Here is a 24,538-nt window from a genome sequence, read left to right as displayed (position 1 = left end):
GTATGAGGCGCACCAGAACCAGCGCTCTCTGGTACACGGCCTCTTCTGCAGTCGCGTTATCCGTCTCGTACACAATCAGCTGCCGCTGCGCTCCCTTAAAAGTATTTTGGGGACGGTTACGGATACTTCTGGGTCCTTCTGCCTTTCATTCAACTCCACAGGAGAGGGAAGGATAGCTTAGGTGCTATACTTGTGTAGCCAACCCTTCTGCAGATAGGCACATTACACGCACAACACAGCAAACAGCAACATTCAGTAGCCCAAGTTCTGGTCGGGTTCAGGTTTATTTTTAGTGTTTTCATACTACAGCCTTAAAACATCTTTAACATCAGCTAGAAAGTTTCCAACATGCTGCATGGAGGGCCTGGAGCTTCCCATAGTTTCAGAATTGGGAAGGGATTTCCCTTAGAGAGATGGAGGTTTTGGAATAAAAAAGCCGCATTTCAATTCCAAATATTGCATGAAGTAGCCAGTTTGCAAAGAAGTCTTAGAACCACCTCCTAGTCACAACCAAGGATTAAAGTCCTGGCTTCTCTCCACCGTCCCAGAGCAGGACATGTTGCCCTCATCCCTCTTGTGTTCTGTCGCAGGGTGCTTGATGTGCACATTCCAAGAGAAACCCAACTACACGAACAAGCTGTAGGGTGAAATCTGGTTTTACCTTTGAGAATTAGGATCTGTCTCTAAAACTACCATCAAAAGCCACACAGAAGCTGGTTGAATTTAAGCACAGCTTGGAACTGGAGAACACCCTGAACAACCCTATTTTCCAAAACCCACATTCTCCCATTACTGTGAGAATTATAAACATACCAGAAAAAGGTAACTAGAAATGACTAGCCTGATGTTCCTCTTACGTCAGAGATGCAAACAAAAAGTTGCAATTCATAAACTTCTATTTTTTTTGAACACAGCACAGAAAAGTGAGCATAAGTCTTATGTTATCCTTAGAAAGATAAAAGTAATGGGAAAAAAAAACTTTTTTTTTTTTTTAAAAAGCTAATCCTGCAAAAAACACTTATTTGTTCTACACCATAGCACATAAATGTAAACAAGTTTTATTGTTGGACTAAGGCTTATTAATTTAAGGATTCCTCAGCAGCAACCCTAGTCCCAAGCAAATAAAGCCAGGACACAACACGGTGGTGTAGTACCACAAAGGCTTTACATGAGAGAGTATACCTATGGGATACTGAGAATTACAAAATAATAAAAGGGCACCCCCCCATCCAAACCAACAAAATGGTCAGTATGATTTTTTTTATACCACGATTTTGAACTTTCACTCTTTTACTTACTGAAAAGGGAACTTCCCAGAAAGGGTTATTTAAAAACATCATGCACTTTCCAGCTGAATCAGCCATTTTTCAGTTAAATTCTGGAAATGCCTTTTACTTGCCATCAAGAGATAAAGGGGAGGAAGGAAGAGGCCAATGCAATTTTCCTTTAAAGTTAAAAATACCCCCACGTGTCAGAAGAAAGAAAACAAAGAATCCTCACCAGTATTTTTGTCAGCAAAGGAACACAAAACCTGGAGCAGGCATACTGAAACGCCAGTGCATCTTTGAAAGCAGTGTAGGTATTTACGCGGGCGCCTCGCAACCCCACAGCTGCATCAGGACGCTCTATTGTTTTGAGAGCACATAGCAGCCACAGTCATTCTAGCAGTGTACAGATCATTACAGCAGGATCTCATTGCTCTTCACAAGCAGTTTGATTTAAGCCCTTCATGTAACAGTAACGCAAGGAGTTCCTGACACCCAGATTGGAAAGTGTCTTACTATTATCCTTTGCATGCATCTCAAACTGTGTTCTTATGTGGTCATTGAGCTATGTCTGACAAAATGCCTGTCAGAAACAAGGAACTCACAAAAATAATACCAAAACAAAATTAAATTAGACTGAATTGATTTAAATTCATAGTATTTTTCCCAGAAAGTACAAAAGTTAACAGTTTGAATTTATTTGGAAATCAGACAAAAAAACCTCCACCACTCCATAAAAACTTCTTCAAACAGAAAGGCTCACCATGTTTCAGTCCCATGGAAAAACTTAAAAGTTCCTTAATCTGCTGTGATTGTCAGAGTTTTTAGGTTTTCCAATTATCTTAATGTTATCTGTTTTAACAGCACGTCCAACACAAACCATATTTAGATTGTTTGCTCAATTCATCTGTGCCAGAAAGGAACAATTACATTATTTTCAATTACCACTACCATTGCCTTAATTTTAATTTGAAACAGTAAATGTAAGGCTAGACGTTTCTATCCAGTCCTCTAGGAATGCTTTTACTGAAAATACATACTAAGGAAACAGAACTTCAGTTTATGCACATTTTGGCTGGTTGTTTTATGTTAATATTCCACAAGATATGCATTTCATTTATAATATTTAAACTACAAATGGATTTTAAATTAATTTGTTCTCCAACGCAGTTCTTATTGTGTAATTTTACCGTGCTCTATTTTTTTTTTAATTTTCTCTCAAAATACAAACATAAAACCAAGCCAAGTAATACTGGTTAAAGTTATTCTTGTTTCTCTAAGATGACAATCTTTAAAAAAAAATCCTGTGCAAAAAATTACCCTCAACACACACCACAAACCCTGAATACTTAAACTGCTGACTGCATTGTGGTATACAGCCACCTTCTGAACGCCAAGGCATGACGTGTACGAAGTACTTCACATCATTTTGCAGGCTGCAGAGGCCAAAGCAGCAGCAAATGCCACCAGTGCCACTGCTTCTGAACAGGGCAAGGAGCCCACAGCCCTCCTTGCACTCTTAATGCCATAGACTGACTTAAGTTCAGCACCTATTTTGGTACCAAAATCTCAACTCAGAGCCAGATTCTGTTGTGCCAGGTGTCAGACAGGGAGACAAATGAAGCAGCAATCCATACTTTCATGGGACTGCAATTTTTAATTGAAGCACAGACAGATGATGTCTTAGGGACCAGGACAAGAAAACAAATTCCATTTCACATACCTGTTTTGATACCAGTCTTATCTGTGTGATTACATGAACTGATTAAGATCACTTAACTCTATTTAGCATCTATTTACTTATGCTCCACACTGTCTACATCAGTCCAATTTCTGCCACCCTCAAAGTATTTTCAAGGCCTGGCTTTGCCTTTCTGGCTGCTAAGGAACTTGTCTTTGTCTTAAGCTTACCCTAAACCGATTTAAATAAACCAACGCCGAAAGAGCCCCCAAATTTGATTTACACCACATCATTTCTGCTGCTGCCTTTAACTGTGCCAGAACAACTTTTATAACCCCAATCTTACAGCTTAGCTCTTTTGTACTTAAAAATCTCATCTGGTTTTAGGCCCTGATCTGCCACTTCTTTAAGTGACCGATAACTTGCCTTGTCTTCCACAGAAAGGATTATTTCAGATTTTGTATGTCAGGGTTTTAGTAAAACTCACAACCAAAATGCCTTCTCATGTCCTCATTTCTCTTTCAGCTATGAGCTAGAAATGGCACGTGTGCCAGAACATAGAAGAAATTATTTTAACTACTAAAAATCACGTACTCCTGCAAGTGACATGGTTCATGCTACGCACCCTTCTTACTACGACACAATTTTATTATTTTTAAGACATTCAACTGATTCGTGCATAGCAAAAGAAAAAAAAGAATACATACATTCCTACTGCTGGAATAGGTTAAGATGACAGTCTGTCTTTTCACATGAAGGAAAAAAAACAAGGTCTGATAAATTTTATTAAGAAAACTAGGTTTTGTAGTGCATGCCCTATCTTCCATATATTTGCCTGCAACTTTGAGATTCATACTTGAAGATGGTATGTTCCTTCTCATTAGTAACCTAAAAAACCCAAACAACCCCAAACAAAAAATAACATACCTCATTGTTTTAACAGTCTCCAGGAACCAGACTCTGACTGCTACACTTAATGTAAAACGCAAAGCACTACACTTGTGACAGAGTAATCCCATGAAACAGAGCAAGCTCTTGACTGAATGACCAAAGTGCAGCTTCCAAGAGAAGGACCGAAGGGTCCTGGGGGACATTAAGTTGAAGAGAAATCAGCAGTACGCCCTTGCAGTGATGATGGCTAACAAACAGCGGGCTGCACTGGCAGAAGCATGGCCAGTGGGTCAAGAAAACTTATTACTTCCCTTTATTCAGCATTCATGAGATCACATCCAGTGATCTCATATGTCCAGTTTTAGGTCCCCCAGTGCAAGACACAGTTGGGCAGATCAAGCAGAAGGCCACGAAGACAGTTAGAGGGCTAGAGTGCATGATGTACAAGGAAGGGCTGAAGGAGCGGGGCTTATTCAGCGTGGAGAAGAGGGGAATGCAACTGTTGTTTTCCACTACCGAATGGGGTGATAAGAGGAAACGGAGCCAGGTTCTTGGTGGTCGTGTGCCACAAAGGACAAGGGGTGCATTTTGCAGCAGAGGAAAGTCATACTAGGTATGCATGGGTGAAAAACCCAAAAGTATCACAGCAAGGGCAGTCAAGCACTGGAAAAGGCTGTCCAGAATTACGGGATTTTCATCTTTGGATACGCTCAAGGACTAGCACAACCTTTCTGACTCCAAAGTCTTGCTTTAGCATCGGACTAGACTAAGAGACCTCCAGACATCCTTTGCAACTTAGATCATTCTGCAATTCAATGTAGCACCCAGAAAATGAAAGCAGAACCTTCTGCATGGGAATCCTTTTAAGTGCTCCAAACAATATTAATACCTTATATCAGGCTAATAGTATAATATAGTCAGGGTACAGCAAGTGTAACTAACACTAGGATTAAAATCCATGCACTGGGCAGTCTTATACCCTAAACCATCTAGCTACTTTTTCCTCAGCTGTTACACTCCGGCCCTTTTCACTGCGGCCCCTGTCAAATCCCACGATAACCTTTCAACTGCTCCGTGCTCCTCACTTCTCCTGGACTTCTCCAGACCAGGCTCAATGGCCCTTGAGCCCTCTCAGTCCCACTCTCACTCACTCATTCGATTAGCAAGCATCACATCACATCACGCATTTCATCCAACTCCTGTGAAGCAATAGCAGTAACCGGGCTTCTAGGCAGCACAGCTGCTTAAGCTCATTTTGCGCTTTCCCTTACATTTGACAAAATACCATATAGTCAAGATTTCATAAAGTCAGTCATTTGCAAGTTATCCAGCCAGTTCCTGAGCCTGCTTTCCAATCTAAGAGACTGAAATCTAACAAACCGGGCAAATTTGGTCTTTGTAGTTCCATGCCTAACATCATGGACAAAATTTTGCCAAAAACTAGATGCCTGTGCTAAGGCAGCATGTTAAGAGAAGAGGGGGGAGAAAAACCCTTCCATTTCAAAAATTAGCATAACAAAATATGTTTTTTATGTTGTGGGATTTTTTTCCATTAAAAAAATGTGTATGAGAGGATCTCATTCACAGAAACAACATCAAAACTCTTATATATGGCAGTACACATACAAGCTTCATGAATCAGTGACATTTTTTGAAAATAGTTTTTGTATTTTACAGCTTAAAAATCTCTATTACAAATATTTGAAAGATATTTTAAGCAATTATAAAGTTACGTTAGATAATACTTCAGTATAAAAAAAACTCAAAAAAGTTACGTTAGATAATACTTCAGTATAAAAAAAACTCAAAAAACAAACACCACATTTTTATTAGGTTTACTACTTCCCTGAATTCAAATTCATCCTGTTGTAGAATTACGAGGAAGGAAGTAAGTCAGGAAACTTGATTTTCAGAAATACCAATCAATATAAAAGTAAAAACAGGGAGCTGTGTATAAATGTAGGATCCTCTTACACGGATTTCCACAGCAGAAAGGTATCATACTGAATTTATCATAAATGAACCTGAAACAGTTTTTGATAAACCTCATGAAATAACAGATCCAAGTGCTGGCAGTAACTTACACACTTGTCACACACTTCTCTTGGAAAGTTTGCTGAAACTGCCTGTGAATTCTAGAAATAGGTGACAGCAAATAGTCAATACGAACATTCTGCGACTGCTCGATTCCCTGAAAAGTATTTGAGCTTTTAAATTTTTTCTTGATCTGGCACATAACCGAGAATATTCTCTGAATTACTTTTTCATAGAATCACAGAATTAATAGTTTTCCACCAGGACACACGAGGACTTCTAAACAAGGAGAGTGGTGCTATATACAGACCTCAGGACCGCAAGAGCACGCTCTCATCACTGTCAACATTTAAATCTCAAAGTACGCGGGTTTTTTACACTGATGTGACTTTCATGTTGCATCAAGCCAGAAGTATAAAAATACGGAATGTAAAAAAAATGCACTATTAACATGAAAGCAAAACTGCTCTGCTTGATAAATTTTAGAAGTTAAAAACAGTTTTATTTTTGGAAAATGTTATTCAATAAGGGAAACCTTGGTTTAAAGTTCCTCGTTGTTGCAAGTTGAGCTTTTCCCTAGTGTCTCCTGATACGCAATGAATCTTCTCAAATTCATCTTCACGTTGTCAAGAACGCACAGCTGATCTGTACTATATTTTCCTTTGCCTTCTTTTCGCATCTGCAAAACCAAGAAATACATGCTCTATTAATGGAAAAGTTTCTCCTATTGTATCACCTAAAGTTTACAGTAATTCTGTACAGGTCTTCTATAGACGTGCTACAGATGCCTCTTTGAGAACTCCAACATGTTCACGTGTGCAAATGCACAGCTAGCACTTATTTCTGGAAGTCAATTGACATAATACATCTCTGCTTAAAACTAGACCACTGTTGGCATGCTATTTCATAACCTGAAACATACACTTAGTTTCTGTAGCTTTTTCTATGAAAGGCCTTGCACGTAACTAACCAAACAACTGTAGCACTGTCAGTTACGTATTCTGTGTGTACAGTGCTTAGCTTTAAGACTATGAAAGTCATTCCTCAGGCTTCATCTGACTAAAGAAACAATGTATCAAAGGTCATTATCTACTTAAGACAAGAATATACCTAAAATTACAGTTTAGAATTTTGGCCTTGTGATTCTTGAAAATACAGAATACTTGATCTATTTTAATTAACCGCCATCAGAACGAAAATGTCCACCGGCAGCTACAGCAAGTTAAAACCAAGAGATGTAACTTCAGAAGGGACTCCTCTCCCACCAGTTTAGCTGTTCTCCTCCACAGACATCAGCAGGATTTATTTTTTACAAGGGTTTCAGAACAATACAGTGACTTGGACACCAGTAATGCTGGTGGTGTAATGCAGATGTTGCAATGCAGATGCTGTGCTGCTACCTTGATGGTTCCACGAACTTCAAGATAAGTGTATTTGCTTTCCTCTAAAGAGGAATATCAGGAATTCAATTATTTGGGGTTGTTGTTTGGGGGTTTTTTTGTTCATCTTAAAAAGCCATACATTCCTGCCTAAAGTTTCAATCCACACTGTGTTGAGACCCTGAGCTGGCTGCATTTGATGCCTACCCTCATTTTGAACACTGGCTGAAATTCTTTCAGTGCTGGAAGCAACTTGATCTCTACCGCTGCCTTTTCTGCTTCTTTACCATCTGCAAATACATCAAAAAGTGCATCCAAGGCTGCGCCTGCTACCACAAGAGAAGACTCCTTCATAGCAACCTCAAGAAGAAATTTTCCAATCACCTGAAATCAGAGAGAAAAATTTGTTTTTCCAGCAATGCTTAATAAAATTGAAAGAAGTATCAAAACTGGTTTAGGTTTGCAATGCCAATTTTGCTTTTTTACCTTTAGCGTTTCAGCTGTATCTTGTCCTTTTGCCAGGATGCTGCCAGAAATTCCAAGGATGCTCACTACGTTCACTTTAACACTGGCATTGCTGCTGTCAATACCAGCTTCACATAAAGCCAATAGCTGCTCAGGAGTCAGACACTGCTTAGCAAGGGGAGTGTAGGGGAGAAATAAAAAAAAAACGAACAAAAAAACCCAAAAAAAAGACGACACACACATTTACATTTCCATGGAAATTTTCAAATATGACATTTAGATCATTTGCCAAGAGTCCTGTATTATCGAAACTACATGAATTCTGAAAAGTAATTAGCAAGAACACAGTTAAACTCTCCCTTTCAAGTTCTGAAGGTGTTTCTTCCAGAACATAACCAAGGCTGTCATGAAGCTAAAGGAAAAAGTTCTGAGCTAAATGGGATTTTCACAGATCTACCTAGCTCAATACCTAGTCTCCAACTCATTACAACTTAGAATATAGAATCTCATTTTTCATTTTACAGCCGGAAAGGACCCACAGAACATCTAGTATTACATCTTGTATAATAAACTATTATGCTTTATTCCTATATTTAGTTCATGAATTCATGTCCAACCAAGATTTTAGAAAGATAACCAGATTCAACTGGATGACTCAGGAAATAAAGAATCCACATTTCTAGGTGCTAATTTACTAAATGCTTGTCATTATATCCATCTTCTAAAGATAGCACCAGTGGCTTATTGCTATTTTGGTTTTGAAATGCCATTCATCTGTTTACATGTTAAGGAAGAGATATATAAAAAAGCGTTCCTGTCACGACTGTGAAAAATATGAAGAGTGAATGCTATTAAATCTGTTCTTTCAGTGTTCACAGTTGCTGAACTTTAGCACTTCATTTAAATGTTTTTGTTTCAAAAACTTTCCAGCACAATCTCACATGATTTTGCACCTACCAGAGCATTTGAGTTTGAAAGCCTTTACCTGGGAGATGTTCTTTGATGCCATTGTTTGTAGGAGAGCCCTCAAAGCGCTAGTTATGGCTTCTAAGAATTCTGTGTCTGAAGGGAGTTCTGTCAAAGAATTGAACCCAGAGCCAAAAGTTAAACAGTAAGATGAAGGATATGAGAAGCAAAGAAATACAAATTCCTTAATTGTTCCTGCAGGTAGTACCACAAACAGGAAGAGCTAGATTTTCAGAGACTCGTCTTTGTAGGCTGTAACCATAGTGATTTGTTTGAATTCAGTATTAATTGCATCTGGAGGTTAGACCACAGTTGGTCCTCATTTTCAGGCACATCCTTGGTTAAGACACTTGTGTGACCTAACATACAGCACAAACCACTGCCATCAGAACAGAGGCTTGAAAACTGGTTAACACATGAAAGCCATCATACCAGAACCAAGAAAGCTACAGAAGCTGACTGTCCTTTAATGCCTTTCTTCTGTTTTCTAAGCAGGCTTTTTAGGCACCCAGAACACTGGAGTCCTGCCAATTTATATAAAGAGCGTGTTTTCCGGTGGTTTAATAACCTTTCAAAAATGTATGACTCAAACACTGCATTATTCTTGTTTAACTATAAATTCATCAATACCAGCCATCATCTTCAATACATGTTCTGCATTTCTTGAAACTTTTTCCTACCCCCCAGTGTGTTCTTATTTTCTGGACCACTCCACATGCAGAACCTCTTGATCATTTCACACATATCTCTTCCCTTCCCATGTACGCAAATAGATCTTTATGCCTCTTTTTCACCCTGTAAACCACAGCATTCCTTCTAACCACACACTGGTAAGTTATCAACACTATCAGGCAGTTTCCATTACACAGCATTTAACTATTAAAAAAATATTATGCTAACAAAATGCACCTGGGCCATTAAACTAATTTATTAGCACCCTCTGTCTTCAGGTAGCCACTTCTCCAGTTTCATCTAAGAACTGACTATTGCAAAGCATTACAGACCCTGAAATCTTGAAAGTCCTGCTCTTCAAGTGTGAGACAATATTTCAGGTGAACTTCCTTGCATGCATCCTCATATTTATTTTCATTTCCTGTATTTTAGTTTTTCAAGCACTATGCACTCAGTAACAATGTTCCCATAGACTGATCACACGTTTTTAATGACATTGAGGAAAAAAACAGTGTTTTGCAGGCAGATGGATTTTCAGGCATTAATGTAGTGTCATAGTATATGCTACAATAAAACAGAACTATATATAGGTCATTTGTGGCTACAAATGAAGATACCTGAGGGAAGGGAACTGAACTTCTCAAGCTTCTAAGAGACCCGTGCATATGCTAGACTTCAACAGAACTGTCTTAGGAAAAATGTTTTCTGACAATTTTTAGAATTGTCATTTTAGAATTGAGCCATCATCACTGACCTTAGAACAAAAACAGGTTATCAGAGTAGCCTGTCAGGGAACCAGATCATCTGCTTTAAACCAGGGCTTGTGCTTTTTTGCCCCCCCCCTTTTTTTTTTTCTCTTGAATCTCAGTTCAACTTCTCTAGTGTCAGTAACAGAGATATCATAGCAGAAATGGTTCAATGGTATTATTGGAATGATGCTGATCTCATGTAGAAGATTACAGGAGGCAGCTGGAAATGCCAACTGCAGAGTATCTACACTAAACTATTCAATAATACAGATAGCAGCAGATGTATGGGGAAACCAACACAGTGCCCCTATGAAAAGACATGCCTTAGAGGAACTACAATGGATATATTCTAGTATTTACCAGAATATATCTAATGTTTGAAAGTAGTATTTTTAGAAAAACTAGATTTATTGCCTTCTCCATTGAACTCAAGCCACCACCATAACAGGAAGTCGAGCAGCTTCAGTATTTAGTCATAAAAACTTTGCATATTTTCTTATTACAAATAAATTTCCAGTAAAGCTCTGCAATCATACGCATAAAGCACATCCTGGAGACAAGGGAGCTGCTCTCTTTTCTACTGTTATAAGGCTAGTTACCACACTTAAGAAAAAAATATCCCATCTTCATGGCTTGTCTGATGGAAACCTGCTACTATCACAAATACAAGCAAGCAAACAGTTGTGGTCTCACAGGAAGGCAGGACTCATTCACTAACAGCAACTTGCTGCATGCACAAACAGATGTAAAGCAAATTCTTGCATTAGAAGCCTACTTGCTCAAGATGCAATTTGGATAAACACATCTTATCAGGATACACTGTTTTGTCAGCAATTTTCTGACATTCAGTATGCTTATTTTGAAATGCTGAAGGGATAAACTTAGTAATAAAATGGCATTAAAACTGCACAATGTACATGGCTACCTTATATCTGTAAGTTTATAGGGGGTCAGTAAGCCCCCTTTACAGAACATCTTACCCATTTTAGCAAAGACTAGCTGTGAGAGATGCTGTGCAAGGGACTGAAGTGATGAAACTCCTCCAAGACAATCCATGTCTGACACTAACAAAATGTTCTGAAGACATGTTAAAGCTCTACACTGCACTGCATTGAGTCTGAAACGAACAAACAAATAATGCACTTAGCAGATCTCTTTGGACAGATGTCGAAATACAAAGAATCATCTTCAATTAAATAAGCCTGTGATATGGTGCGCAGTTTACAGAAAGACCTATACCTCTTCATACAAAACCATGTATCAGATCGGCCATTGTCTACATCTCACAAGTAACCCAAAGACGGACAATCCTTCTGAGAGTACTGAAACAACTGAATACACATGAAAAGTAGTCAGAGAAACAATGAAATTCTTACTTTTTAATTAATGGTTTCCAAGACGGATTGTGCATGCAGATGTCTAGAGCAACACTGTTTGGAAAAGCAGTTTTTTCAAGAATCTGGGGAGGGAAGAAAGAAAGGTTTAGCAAAAAAGCTTTAGCTTAATGTAAAACAGATACTTCAAACAACATACATCAAAGCTTTCCAGGTAGCAAGTGTCTCACCTTGCCAGAATCTTCCTCAGTTACTCAAATGGTACAATTATACACTGGGTTTAGCATAGCATGTTTTCAGTATCCAGCTGTAAAAGGTGACTTTCTAGGTCTCTGCTAATCTTTTTTATTTCAAACTTTCTTTGTACAAATTCCACTACAGAATTTTCAGATAGCTAGCAGATTAAACTTAGACTGCTTGCTAGTAAGTACAAAAACACTTGAGTGTTTTTATCTCACACCCTGATGACCTGGGTCAGAATTTTAGCACAGTAACTGATGCAACTGATGATCTTCATCTTTACAACTCCAAAGATTGAGCAAAACTCTGAAACAAGAATATCTGAATTCCTGTCAGTGTCAAAAACTGTATTTCAGACACTATGTATGAAACAGGGGGAAGAATGTGCACTTATTCAGTGCTGACTGTTGCCAGCACTGTGGATTAGTATCAACCTTTCTAAGCTAATATGGAAATCTGGCAGTCATGCTTCTGCTCAAAATTTCCTTTCTTTATGCAAGTAATCTTTTTTACATCCAAATTAATTTTCTATTCTGGAAAAGCCAAATTAAAAACAAATAACACCACGACCCCCTCACCCGCCCAAAAACCCCCAAACAACCAAAAAGACCCCCAAACACAAACCACTAGATTTCTGAAACACATGAACCCTCTATTCCCACTTACATGAAGAAATTATTTAGGTCAAGACAGTTCATGTATTGATGCTCCACCTCCAAGCCAAAAAAGTGAAGCTAAAATGACTTTTAAAAACACTCCTTTTCTACAGATGAATTTTGATCATTTGTTTGCCTAACCTGAGATACAAATCAGGCAGAAGGGAAAGGCTGTACCATGTGTTGGAAGCAAATACCTTCTTTGGAATGAGATTGTTCAGAAACGCTGAGTTAACCTCATCAGAAAGGCACAGAGGTGACATTAGCAGCCCACTCCCATCATTGTACGAGTTTTCCATAAAGTCACTTTCATCGCTGCTGGAGAGTTCTTCCCATTCGTCATCAGAGGGATCTGAGAACAGAAGACAGACTTGTAACAGCACTCATGCAACGGGTATCCTACTTATACCTCTTGGTTAGGTTCTCCACCTCTTGGTTAGGAGTCTTTAAGCTCCTGGGCTTCACTGAAGTCCACACAAACCAACTGCCATTAATCCACAGTCTAAATATTATACTACTTTTGTTTAAATTGTTTTACTTTAAAAAATATTTATGTTTACTCAGGCAACAACTATGCTTACATGAGAGGTTCTTCATACACAGGTACTTCATTCTCTGGTATTAACTATGCTGCACTTAAATCAAAAAAAAAGGTATAGAAGAAACATTCCATAAAACATTTACTAAGACTTTAACTCAGATTGTATCATTTAAATTTCTGAGGTAGATTCAAGCATGCAAATACACCAGTTTAGCTTAACTTGTTTACTAACTGAAATAAGTTTTAGGCAACTGTTTTCTCTGGCAATACTAAAGCCACAGACAGATGTCCTTTGACTGGGCTGTAACTGAAAGGGATGAAGATGTTACTGTCTCCACAGCAAGGCCAGTTGAAAAAAGAAATGATGACAGCAAAAACAAGCCAAAGCAAGCCAGATCATCTCTGTTACCCCTTTCAGGCAACCTATTTCAAGTAAAATAAACCTGAGCTAGGTATATACTTACCTAATTTACTCTACTAATAGATCTGCAAGGGCAGACATGGTGAGAGTGGTTAAGGCTGTATCACCAATGGGCACAGCTACTGTAAAAGTGAATAATCTGTCCATGGCTAAAAGCAGACCTGGCTTGACAAGCACAAGCAAAGTCCATTATTTATATTTAAATTGATAGATCTACATCCACAGGGTTTACACTGATTTATCTGAAGTTGTTTTAAACCTGGTTACATTTTAACTGGTGTGACACTGGTGTTTATGCAAGTCCCAAGTCTACAGGTCAGACAGATCTTCTCACTGACAGGTGAAAGCTCTGCCTGTGTACATAGGTCAGGACATTTAACTACTGAAAAAACATTGTATTCACCCCAGGGTGACTTTTTCTCACAACACAGGTGCACATGAGATCTAGGTCCTCTACTAACTGCAGTAACAGCCATACATGCTCTCTGCGGTAAAAGGTAAATTCATTCACTTAAAGCAAGAAAGGTCTAACTGAAGGCATTTCACTTGTACCGTGCAGCAGCTTAAAAGAATTTATTTGAAGGTGATGACTGCTGTTTATCCAATGCAAAGTAACTCATCAGGCTGTAACAACTTGATAACGCAGGCATCTTCTTTTGCTTATGGAAATATCCAATTAATTCTACAGCTATCATATGCTGTAAAGGAGTTAATAGCCTTTGCATGAGAAAACAGTTGTCTTTTATGCTTTAGCAACACACAGCAGCAACAAGCATGAAAACAAAGCGGACATCCCCCTTTCAGACAGTATTTTGCCTCTTCTAAAAAAATTCCATCTGCATCTTTTCAAAACAAAGCAAAACTCTCCCTTGAAAACTAAATGAGAACTATATGAACTGATCATGGAATTCAGCAACAACAAAGACAACAGTCATCGTATGTTCACAGTGGGTGACCAGGGCAGAGCAGGAACTGGGCTCTGGAACGCTGGCCCACAACCAAGATCAGGTTTCTTGTAACTTTCTTGGAAATATAGAAGCATTTCTGATGACAATCCCATCTTAACTAGCGCTGATAACCTACGAACTACAGACTGGAGAGCAACACTGGAGTCTCCTGGCTTCCCTCTCGTGTCCCTGTTAAGGGAAGAGCGCTTGCTTCTTCCAAACGCTGGCCAGCGTTCAGTAGAACACATTTCTTGCCAGCCTGGTTATTCCCCTCAGTTCTGTGGCAAGCTGAGTGTTTCTATGAACTCAGCATAATGGCTACAGCTATTTTAGTCCTCAAATAACTCGAAAATTAAATGAGCAGCTGCCTCTGGATTCCTCTTAATTTCTACAGACTATGTTTCTGTCTGCCCATGAATGGGTAAAGCACTGTGGTGAAATACAACACAATCAACCTTACATTACGCTGAGTGAATGGCAGAATATGCAGTTTATCCACAAGAGATTTTCCAATTAAAGGGGAGAGCTTATGAATTACAGCTCATTAGATGAGAAATGCAGTTATGAAAGAAGCTTCATATACTAGGTACAGAAATTCCTTATGCTCTAAGAGGGGAAAAAAGAAAAATCACCATTGGGAATATCTGCGTATTACTGTGGATTTTATTAGAACCTGAATGATTTACTCAGAAAGTTATCTCCTACACAATTACTTTTGCATCAGGCTTCCAAACTGTTGCAGCAATTAAAGTTTTCAGGTTTTGGAGGGGGTTTTGAGGTGTCAGTTTGGTGGTTCTTTTATTATTTTCTTTTGGAAATCACTTATTTGTTTTCATGAGGATTAGGAGAAAAGCTGTACAACAGACTATCAGAGTTCATAGAAGATACAGAATATCTAATTGCTACTCCCCCAAGAATAACAGCTTGCCTTTCTCCTCGGAAAAAAGCTCTTAAAGGTGGAACTCTGAACAGCCTAAATCTGCATTGTTGCCAGAGCTACATGCAATGTCTCTCCTCCTTAAAAAGATATTTATAGTATCTTGTTGATATTACAAGTTTGCTACTTATAATATCAAAACGACAAGATTTATCTGCTTAAAAAAATATTGATGCCCTCATCCTGCAATAACATTCACACCCATATTGTATCATAGATGAACTCTCAGACCACACTTTAGCTGAACAAAGAATATGCTGTAATACTTTTTTGGAAATACCTCTTCACCACAAGTGCTTTTTTGTTCATTCTTAAATGATGGCACATGTAGTATCATTCTAAAGAAACAGGTAAGCAACAGAAATAACTTACATGAGAAAAACCCACACAATCCGATCTGCTCCCCACAAGGGTGTCAGGGACAGTAAGTCCGTGTGCATTTGCCCTTAAAAGCTAAGATCACCAAACAGCAAACTAAACATGACCTATTCCAAAACAACATGAACTACAACACTTGCAATGAAAGAGATTCATACAAACCTTCACTGCAGCACATATTAACAATGATTTCCAGAGCAGTCTGCTGAGCCATGAGTAAAGCTGTCACTTCTTTCAGTTCCCGTTGATCAGGCTAAAAGGTAAAAACATGAACTAAATTTAATTTTGTAAAGCAACATTTCAGCGCAATTTAAAGTACCCAAACTGACAGCTAAAAATTCAATCCAGCTGTTTCCTCTTCTCATCCTACACCAAAACGTGAAAAAAAACAAAACAACCACCAAAACCCCGAAGCATTATCTATCATCTTTCTGTTGGATGCTTCAGAACAAATTTTACCATCAAAAAATGCTACCTGCACTAAAGCTATAACAGAAAAGATTACCTAATATTAGCTAAATCCCTAACAGAAATATGTAATTCTGTTATCCTTTTCATGTACATCATAGTGAATGCATTTGTTAACCTCTGAGCCATCTCCACTCATGACTGAATGGTTACAACCAATAAAAATCTCACTTGCCTTATGTAGAAATCAGAACTTCCTGCAGTGGCTACAGGTAGAAGTGTCAGATAAGTCTACACCTTCCACTACAGGAAACAAAAGGAAACACGCTTTCCTAATGTGCTGTGCAACTTGATCACACTGGAACAAGTTGTGCTGATATTCTCCATGCTTGTCTTTGAAGTTTTAGTTAAATTAGTCAAGCCATCCAGGAGTTAGGATTAGTAACCCTCCTAGGTGGTTTACTCTACCTAATACTACGTCAAGACCAGTCAGATGCCCAGCCAAACACACTAAGCTGTCCAACAGCCAGGCAGCCACACTTACTGGAAGGAAATCTGAAATGTCATTTTCTCCCTTTTTGACTTTTCGTTTTGGTATTTCTTCCAAGTCATAATCTTCACTCAAAACACAGTTGTCTTTAACATCACTCATGTTTTCCTCTGTTTCTGCCTCCGCAGCAAGTTTTAACCTGTTTTTTTCAGCTTCTTTCATACGAATAATTGTTTCACCAGCATCTATTGCTAATGATTCTGAAAAAATCTTCAGGATTGCATTAATCATGCTTCCCAGGCTGCCTGGTGGAATTGTACCCTTGATATTCCAGATAATGCCTAAACATGAGATAGTTGAAATATAAAAATTAGTAAAATACTCAATTCCCAGCTCTGCAATATCCATGTATTTTGTAAGGACACAGCCTCCACTACTTAAAATACTCAGTGCTTATACTTCAGGATGAATTTTCAAGTCCTTTCTTTAAAGACTTGTATTTTTTCCTGTTTAACATTTCATATCCTCATCCGTAAAAACAATGTTGGTCCCAAATCTTTAGTAAATTTCAGCATGTAAGTATACACAGAATATTTACATGGAGCCACCTCGGTGCCCCTTTATAGGTATGATAATAAATCCACATGAGATAACTATTTTCTAAGGATTCTCAAAATTAACTTATTATACTCCAGTATCAAAAATCACGATGGCTGAGCATTTGAGGTAGAAAGAAAAATGCAAGATAGAGAACTTTAGGTAAAAATCCATGCCTATTAAGATCAAAACAATTCCTGTACTACTTATTATTGACTCATTTAACTGTTGAAAACCAAAGGAACAGTTAAAATGGGTTATCATGCTGAATTCAGAATCAAGCATTTAAGACTGTTTTAAAAATGGTTGTAAATATCTGGTCACTACAAAATACAACCCCTAAAGGCAGAAATAACCTCATGAACCACCTATACAGGCTTTGACCATCAGCAGACTATAGCTTAGAAGACTAAGCCTTCTGTCCTTCCTACCCTCCTTTAGCTGCCATCACAAAGCAGTGAATGCCCTCGAGCATTGTACCTGCTGTTAGTGTTCTCAGAAAGATGTGCTTCATTGTGCTCTCCGGACACAACATCACTGTTTCCAATACTTGTTGTGCAGAAGCATTAAACGAAGAAAGAAGATCTGGATTATCCTCTGTCACTGCCTGCAAGCAGTTTGCTGCAGCAAACAACAAAGATAATCAACAAACCGAATAGCAGCTTTCACTCTCCTAATGAGAAAGCATTATCTTCTGGCAAGCTGGAGTAATGAAACACAGAGACAGGAAAAAACACTTCATACAGCATCATGTTGTAATGGTATGACACGGTCTTTCACAAACTGTGTTTTAGATTAAAAGACATTCTGTAGCAAACCTGTAGATAAAACACGTGAGGGCAGTACCACATCAGACATGGGACTAGCTGTGCAAGCACATACAGCTGTAAGACCATTATTAGACTATAATAACAATAATACTAATAAAACCACATTGAAAGTGATAGAAGTTTTTTGGGTATTTTTAGGAGGACTATGTCCTTTGCTATACAAATTAAACCATTCACTACCAAACCCACAAAACAAATTGAAAAACACAGCCTCTACCTAGAGCTATCTTTCCACAAATTTTTTCCCTCCCATGTAACCACCAATAAGCCATTCTTCTCTGGACTGAAAACAAACACAACAGTTGTCAACTTCCGAATGATGTGCCGTTCAGAAAGTCTTATATTCAGTGTAAAGTTTAAGTACTTCTAAGGCAGGTACATCATAAAATGGATGTGACATCAGTGCTACATTCATATAGTAGACAAAAAAATAATAATATATCTATAAATCCTTATCTTCTCTTTTTACCACCTACCTGCTGCAATAGCCAGGTCCACATTTGTGGAAAATGTCTTCATGTAATGCAACACAGCCTCCAGACATCCTTCCTTGTTGAATATGTGTACTGCGGTACTGCTGCATTCACTAATGCATAAGAAAGATTAATAGAACACTTTTCCCATGAAAAAATTCCTGTAACAATGTTTTAAGTAACATGTACTCACTATTACTCACATTCTAAAAACCCACCTAAGAATTACACATTAGTCCAAAAGCTACTCTTCATTACTGCAGTTATGATCAACTCCATAGAAAATGGAGAAAGTGAAGCTGCAATAACCTGGGCATCTGTGAGGAAAGTCGGCTTCTGCCACCTGCTTCCTCACACACAGTATTCGGGAGTTTATTTGAGAGCCTAAGGACAGACTCCTGCAGACAGACTCAGCCAGACCGTGAAAGGCAGCTTATACCTGCAGGCTACAGGCCAGCCCAGGGCTTTCTGCACCCATGGAAGACTTCATCCACAAAAGCACTGACAACAGAGCAGGCTGTAGCCTCCAATATCAATATTCACTTACTCCAGGAAATGACTGCTCTTAACGTTCCAAAATGGATGCTAAATCAATGCTAAATGTGGCATTTACTTTAATTATCTAACACTGGGCTTTGTGCTGCTTCAAGTTCTCACAGCTATTTCCATTTTTAAACTAATTATCAATACAAGACAAATTCAAACTAAAAAAAGTATGGGACCTAATCAGGTACAAGGGTCTTCAAAAATTTAGTTTTGAAAACATTGTCTCTGCATCAATGCTAGCCCGAATCTGATCAGTGCCAAACTCAGCAATGAAGTCAGCAGTTCATGGTGGTTGCAAAAAAGTTAAAAATACAGAAGTGATTTATAGGACACTTAATGATTATAGTTCCTGTTCCAAAGCACTTATGTCTGCAAAAGCAATTAAAAAAAAGAACACAAAACATTGTTGAGTCAGTTACAAAGGGTCACGTATTCTGTGCAAGGAGCTGAGCAAGCAGTTTCTGTACTGTTCTAGATTCCAATCCCCCCCCCCAAAAAGAAACAATTTACAAATAGGGCCTCAAGCCAGCAGCCATACCATACAGGCAGACACAGAGGCAGCTGCACTGCAATACTGTACAGTAAAATTCTGTACAGACCAAAGAGTATAATGACACGGAGCTGTTACAAAACAAGGAAAAACAATATAAATTCAAGGGGAACTTTCAGAACAGGTTTGTACCACTTCAATGTTTATAGCCATTTCTGTTCCTTCACCTGGTGTTTTCAATGTAAACTACTAAGTGAACTATTCACATTCTTTCTCACTTAATTAAGTAGATTCGTATCAGTGCCTCAGTCCCTAAGGGATAGTTTATCCAAACATTTAATATTAACTTTAGGGATGACCTGCAGAGGGAGGAAGTAGTACAAAACCTCCTCACATTCCCAAAGCACTAGAGTCCACAATCAGAATTTAATGTCCCCCATCTCCTGTATCATAGTAAGGATCTACAGGAACTGCACGGAAGACCCCACAACCCAAAAATTGTACAGGAGACTCTAACAGAACACAATCAGAAAACAGTGTCAGAACTTGGGATGAACAACCAATGGGGGAAGGAGGGAATGTTGCTCCTAAAACTAATGACCAACTTTGTGCACTTTTAGAATCCTTCATCAGCCAAAGTAACTTACCATAGAAGCTGTATTTCAGATCAGATGAAGGTTTGCCATTTATTAAGCAGAACACATGTAGGAGCAACACAGCCAGAAATCAGAATCCGCAACTGAATACTTCTTCACATGCAAGGACAGTCATTTAATTTCTGCCTCCATTACCATGCTCTTTTTTAGGAACAATTTAATTTAGCTCTTTTAAAAGGCCAGTGTTTACACAGTACTTACCATACATTCCACAGCAAATTAATAGCCTCATTGGCTATGTCTTCAATATAGTTTTTGTCCATCTCCATGCATTTCTCTGGAGAGAGCTGGTTAGCATCCAGTCCAGTGCTGCACTACAACCAAACAAGAGAACCAGGGTTGGGAAACAAACAAACCAAGAAGCAAAAACTTGAAACATTAGCAGGAGAGTGAATGGAGAGATCTCTCGTTAGTGCTTATTGCCAGAAAACCAGACCAGTTTCCTATTCTCTATGAAAACTGGGCCGCAACGGAACTGAATCATTGGTAAATTTTCTTCTGTTGTAGAAAGACTCTGTCAGTACTTGCTTTGCATTCAACAATCTTCAGAAGCATTTTTTATAAAGACTTAGCAATTTTAGAACCTGAAATGCTGTTTCATGCTAATACAGACTGTAAGCAATTTCCAGCAGTTCTTTCTTCTAGCAGTCCAGCATTCTTAATCTTAATCACAAAGATTAATTCAGCTAATATCTTGCTGTGCTTTACAATAATGCTATTACTCATATCTTGAAATGGGGAAGAAACATACAGAAAATGACAATATTGCTCAAGGCTGCTCATACAAAGACAGCAGGTGACAGAATTTAATGCAATTTCCAAACTGCACTGCAACACCTCAATCAAAGAATATATATTCAGTACAGATTATTCTACAGGAGCAGTGACTACCCAACTGTAAATCCAAGATTTCAGTAGACAAAACCGCTTACCAAAAATCCCTCACTAGAATAATGTTGCAAGATAAATGTTGGATCTGGATCTTGATGGACAAAAAAAGATTTGTCTTGACTGACGTTCCAGACCCAAAATCTCCCAACCATTTATGCAAAAATCATCCTGGACAGCAAACCTCAGTGCAGACCCAAGGTAGCAGGTCAGGCAAAATCAAGTGGTTTGAAATCTCTGGAATACTTTTTGTCCTATTAAACCTACTGAAACATTCATTTAAAAGATCTCTCAAATATCCTATTGCAAGAATAGCTACAAAAATTGAACTGGTTTTGAAAACAGGATAACTCAATGGCTAGATCAGTTTTAAAGTTGGAATAAACATAAACACACCTCTTTCAGAAGCGCAACAAGGGGTGTCATGATGTCTTTTGACACCATGTCATCACAGACTTCAAATCCCCCACAAGCACTCAGATTTCTAGGAAAAAATGAAAATAAATAAAAAATACATGCTTTGATAAGATACAATACTTTGCAGAAATATTAAAAAAAACAAACAAACAAACCACCATGCATTCAGTATTCTTCTCTACAGGTTATGGTACTTTTTGTTTTAAAGTCAATCTGCTTAATCAGTAATTTTAATCTTCTATCTTCTTAGCATAAAAGAATAACTTTGGTGTTAGGGAAAAATATTACTTTTACGTACTTGTCTAGCATAAGCAGAAAGATAATCTGTACTAAAACATGACTTCTGTCAGGTACTACCCAGTGTGAGATACAACATGAATGTAAGTAAGTATTAGCATTACATTTCAGCACAAATAAAGCAAGCTGCAGGCTTGACTGCAGGGCAGCAACTCAAAATTATGCTGTTCAATATTTACAGGTTTCTCAAAAAGACAGCTCTGCGCATTCGCAGACTAACCAACCACTCCTGCAGGGTTACCAAGACACAAACGCCACACTAACAACATTCAAGTTCTCTGTATTTCTTCATACCGCTATCAACTTTTTTTTCTTAACATAAGGATAAAAAGCAACCTATTCCATTAGGAGTAGATAAAATGGTATTAAGTAATTTAAACTCTGCTCCTGCCATTAAAGTCCCATGGCAGCCTACTGGAGCAAGAAAAGCCACTCCGTTGGGGATTTCAACTGACATAGGTATGTTTGCTCAAAACACAGTTAAAGCAAGAGAGGCTGGCATTCAATTTCACAGCTTTTAACAGGAAAACTTCTCTCTTTTCCATGCCAGGAGTACCTCATTCTAACCAAATATTAGCACCTGCTTACCGGAGAGCACCTGCAGCTGTCTCGCGAACAGCTAAACTGTAATCCATCAACAACGGTCCTAAACAACGGACCACGTCTCTCCGCAGAAAGGCTGGGATTGCATGCTGCTCCTGCAACAGCTTGGAAATACTGGCACAGGCATATTCTCTCACTTCAGCACTTGGATGCTGCACCTGGGGAGACACAAACAGGGCAGATTAGGGGTGACAGAAAAGGTAGCTGGAAGTTTTTGAGTGAAAAGGCAGATATGCCTCTTGATTTGCAGGCCCAGCACTGTGGCGCTGCTTTTACTGCTCCGGAATGGAATCAAGAGCTTTTAACTTCCATGGAAGTTTATATATCTTTGCCTGGGTTATGTGTGTTAACTGTAGGACTAGATAAATACTATTCTGGGTGCTTAACAAGAGAGCTATAGTTCAGACACAGATTTGACACTAGCTGTCCCTGGTGAGCCCTCAGCTACTTTCAATTACCATGTTTAAAAAATTAAAAAAAAGGACAAAAGTGGAGGGAAAATGCCATCAAGGAAATATAACAGACATAAAATATGCCACCATACAGAAAAACTGAAGAATCAAAAAATACAAAAAAACATGACAGCCTTTAGACTAAAAACATCTGCCTAAAGTGAAGGAGCAAGTGTTCTCTACATTCACAAGACAACACTGCCTCGTGCTGTAACAGAGGTTTAGGTGAGATGCAAGAATTGCAAACCATAAAGATAACAGAACATCAGAAGTGCCTGTCCTGGAAGGTCATGAAGTTTGTCAAAAACTCAATAGAAAAGACAAACATCTGCTGCAGACTGGAAAACAGTGGTACCTCACATCCTGCCTCACTGACACTGAGGTCTCTGCGCTCATCCTCACCTGTGCATTTATGTAATTTTTTCACTCTACCCCCCCTTTTTCTTTTAATGAGACTAAATAGGTTAGTCCAGAAGAATAATCAAGCAGTGATTCGTTCAGCGAGTTCAGTTAGGTGAAGTGAACAAAGGGGATTTAGTTACCTAAAGTAAAACAGATTTTTACTATAGATTCTAAAGACACATGTGCAGAAGAAGGTTTAAACTAGTTTTTATCTGTAGTACTTAACCCAAAACCAGGAATGTGGCCAACACGTGGCCAAACCCAGCCTCTTCAGCATTTTCTGTGAGTTATTTCTCACGCGTGGATCTTGGACTTATCGCCTTGGCTACCCTTTAGAAACACTCTCCAGCGGGCGGACTGAATCCTCGCACTGCAAGAACTCCTTCAAAGCCTCTCCTGGGACAAGGCGCCCAGAGCAGCGCCCTTGCCCCAGTCAGGAAGGCGAGAACGAGAGCCCGGCCGGGGTGCCGAGCCCGCGGGCAGCAGCTGCCGGACAGCCGGAGGCAGGGCCGCCGCCGTCCCTCCCTGCCGAGCCGCTGCGGGCGCGGCCGTTACGCCGGAGAAGCGACGCGGCGGCGGGCTACGAGCCGCCAGGCTCCTTCCCGCGCCCGAGGGCGGGCAGGCCGCACCGCATCCGGGTCCTCGACACCTCCGGGGGAAGCTGAGACGTCCCCCCGCCCCACCGGCGCTGAGGAGCACAGCCCCCGCCGGCCCCACAGCCCCATCGGGTCGGGCCGCGGCTGATCGGTGCCTCGGTCCCGAGCAGGGGTCGCGCCGAGCCCGCCCCTGCCGGCGGTCGCCCCCGCCGGCGGTCGCCCCCGGTTCTCGCCCCACCTTCTGCAGCAGGTCCGCGGCCGGCTCGCCGTCGGGGTCGTCCTCCTCCTCGCAGCGCTGCCCGAGGCCGGCAGGGGCCAAGGGGATGTGCCGGAACCGCTTCTCCCGGCTCTTCCCCATGGCTCTGCGCCCTCCACGCGGCTCAGCGCCGGCGCACCCACGTGCGCGCCCCGCGCAGGCGCAGGCCGGCCCCGCGCAGGCGCAGGCCGGCCCCGTGCAGGCGCAGCCCACCCGCAGCCAGGAGATGCCCGGTTACAGACGGGGCCATGGGGCAGCGGTACCGCGGGCACAGGCTCGGCCACAGCCCGGGCAAGCGCCGCAGCCAGGCCAGCGCCACAGCAGCCCTGTAACGCCGGCACTAAGAGCATCCGCATGTGCATTCGGAGCCACGATGTCTACTGCTCACACTTGCCCAGGTCAAAAACTCTAAACAAGGTAAATGTTGAATAAATCATTTCCTCTAAAAGCACTTACAGAGGCAGGATTGACCTGTAGGGTGGAAAACTGGAAGGACTTTCTCTCTGGTGTCAGTATCGTACACTGTATATTGTACATTAAATACAGGAAGTCTTGGTCCGGTATGAAAGTTACAGACTTCA

The 24,538-nt window shown here is 39.9% G+C and overlaps 1 protein-coding gene across 5 annotated transcripts; it reads right to left on the bottom strand.

Annotated features, from left to right (window-relative positions):
- Positions 1-251: 251 nt before the first annotated feature.
- On the bottom strand, positions 252-24,122 carry HEATR3 (HEAT repeat containing 3). Of its 5 annotated transcripts, none has more exons than XR_003995064.2 (15): positions 23,940-24,122; positions 22,237-22,409; positions 21,331-21,418; positions 20,248-20,360; positions 18,358-18,467; positions 17,532-17,672; positions 16,509-16,795; positions 15,719-15,809; positions 12,530-12,684; positions 11,479-11,561; positions 11,083-11,219; positions 8,701-8,789; positions 7,737-7,883; positions 7,458-7,540; positions 252-6,550 (listed from the first exon to the last, which is right to left on the bottom strand). XR_003995064.2 is itself a non-coding variant. In XM_030512121.1 (15 exons), exons 1-15 carry the CDS (start codon positions 24,057-24,059, stop codon positions 6,413-6,415), a joined length of 2,049 nt encoding a protein of 682 aa, XP_030367981.1. In that variant the 5' UTR covers positions 24,060-24,120; the 3' UTR covers positions 266-6,412. The 5 variants fall into 5 exon arrangements, 3 of the variants coding, with proteins under 3 accessions (XP_030367981.1, XP_030367982.1, XP_030367983.1); XR_003995065.2 differs by having other exon boundaries at positions 266-6,550; positions 7,737-7,880; XM_030512121.1 differs by having other exon boundaries at positions 266-6,550; positions 7,458-7,634; positions 23,940-24,120.
- Between the last annotated feature and the right edge of the window lie 416 nt (positions 24,123-24,538).

The sequence above is a fragment of the Strigops habroptila genome, chromosome Z (assembly GCF_004027225.2).
Source record: "Strigops habroptila isolate Jane chromosome Z, bStrHab1.2.pri, whole genome shotgun sequence".
Taxonomy (NCBI): Eukaryota; Metazoa; Chordata; class Aves; order Psittaciformes; family Psittacidae; genus Strigops; species Strigops habroptila.
Note: the sequence above shows the minus strand (reverse complement) of the source record. Positions and strands in the feature narration are given on the sequence as shown.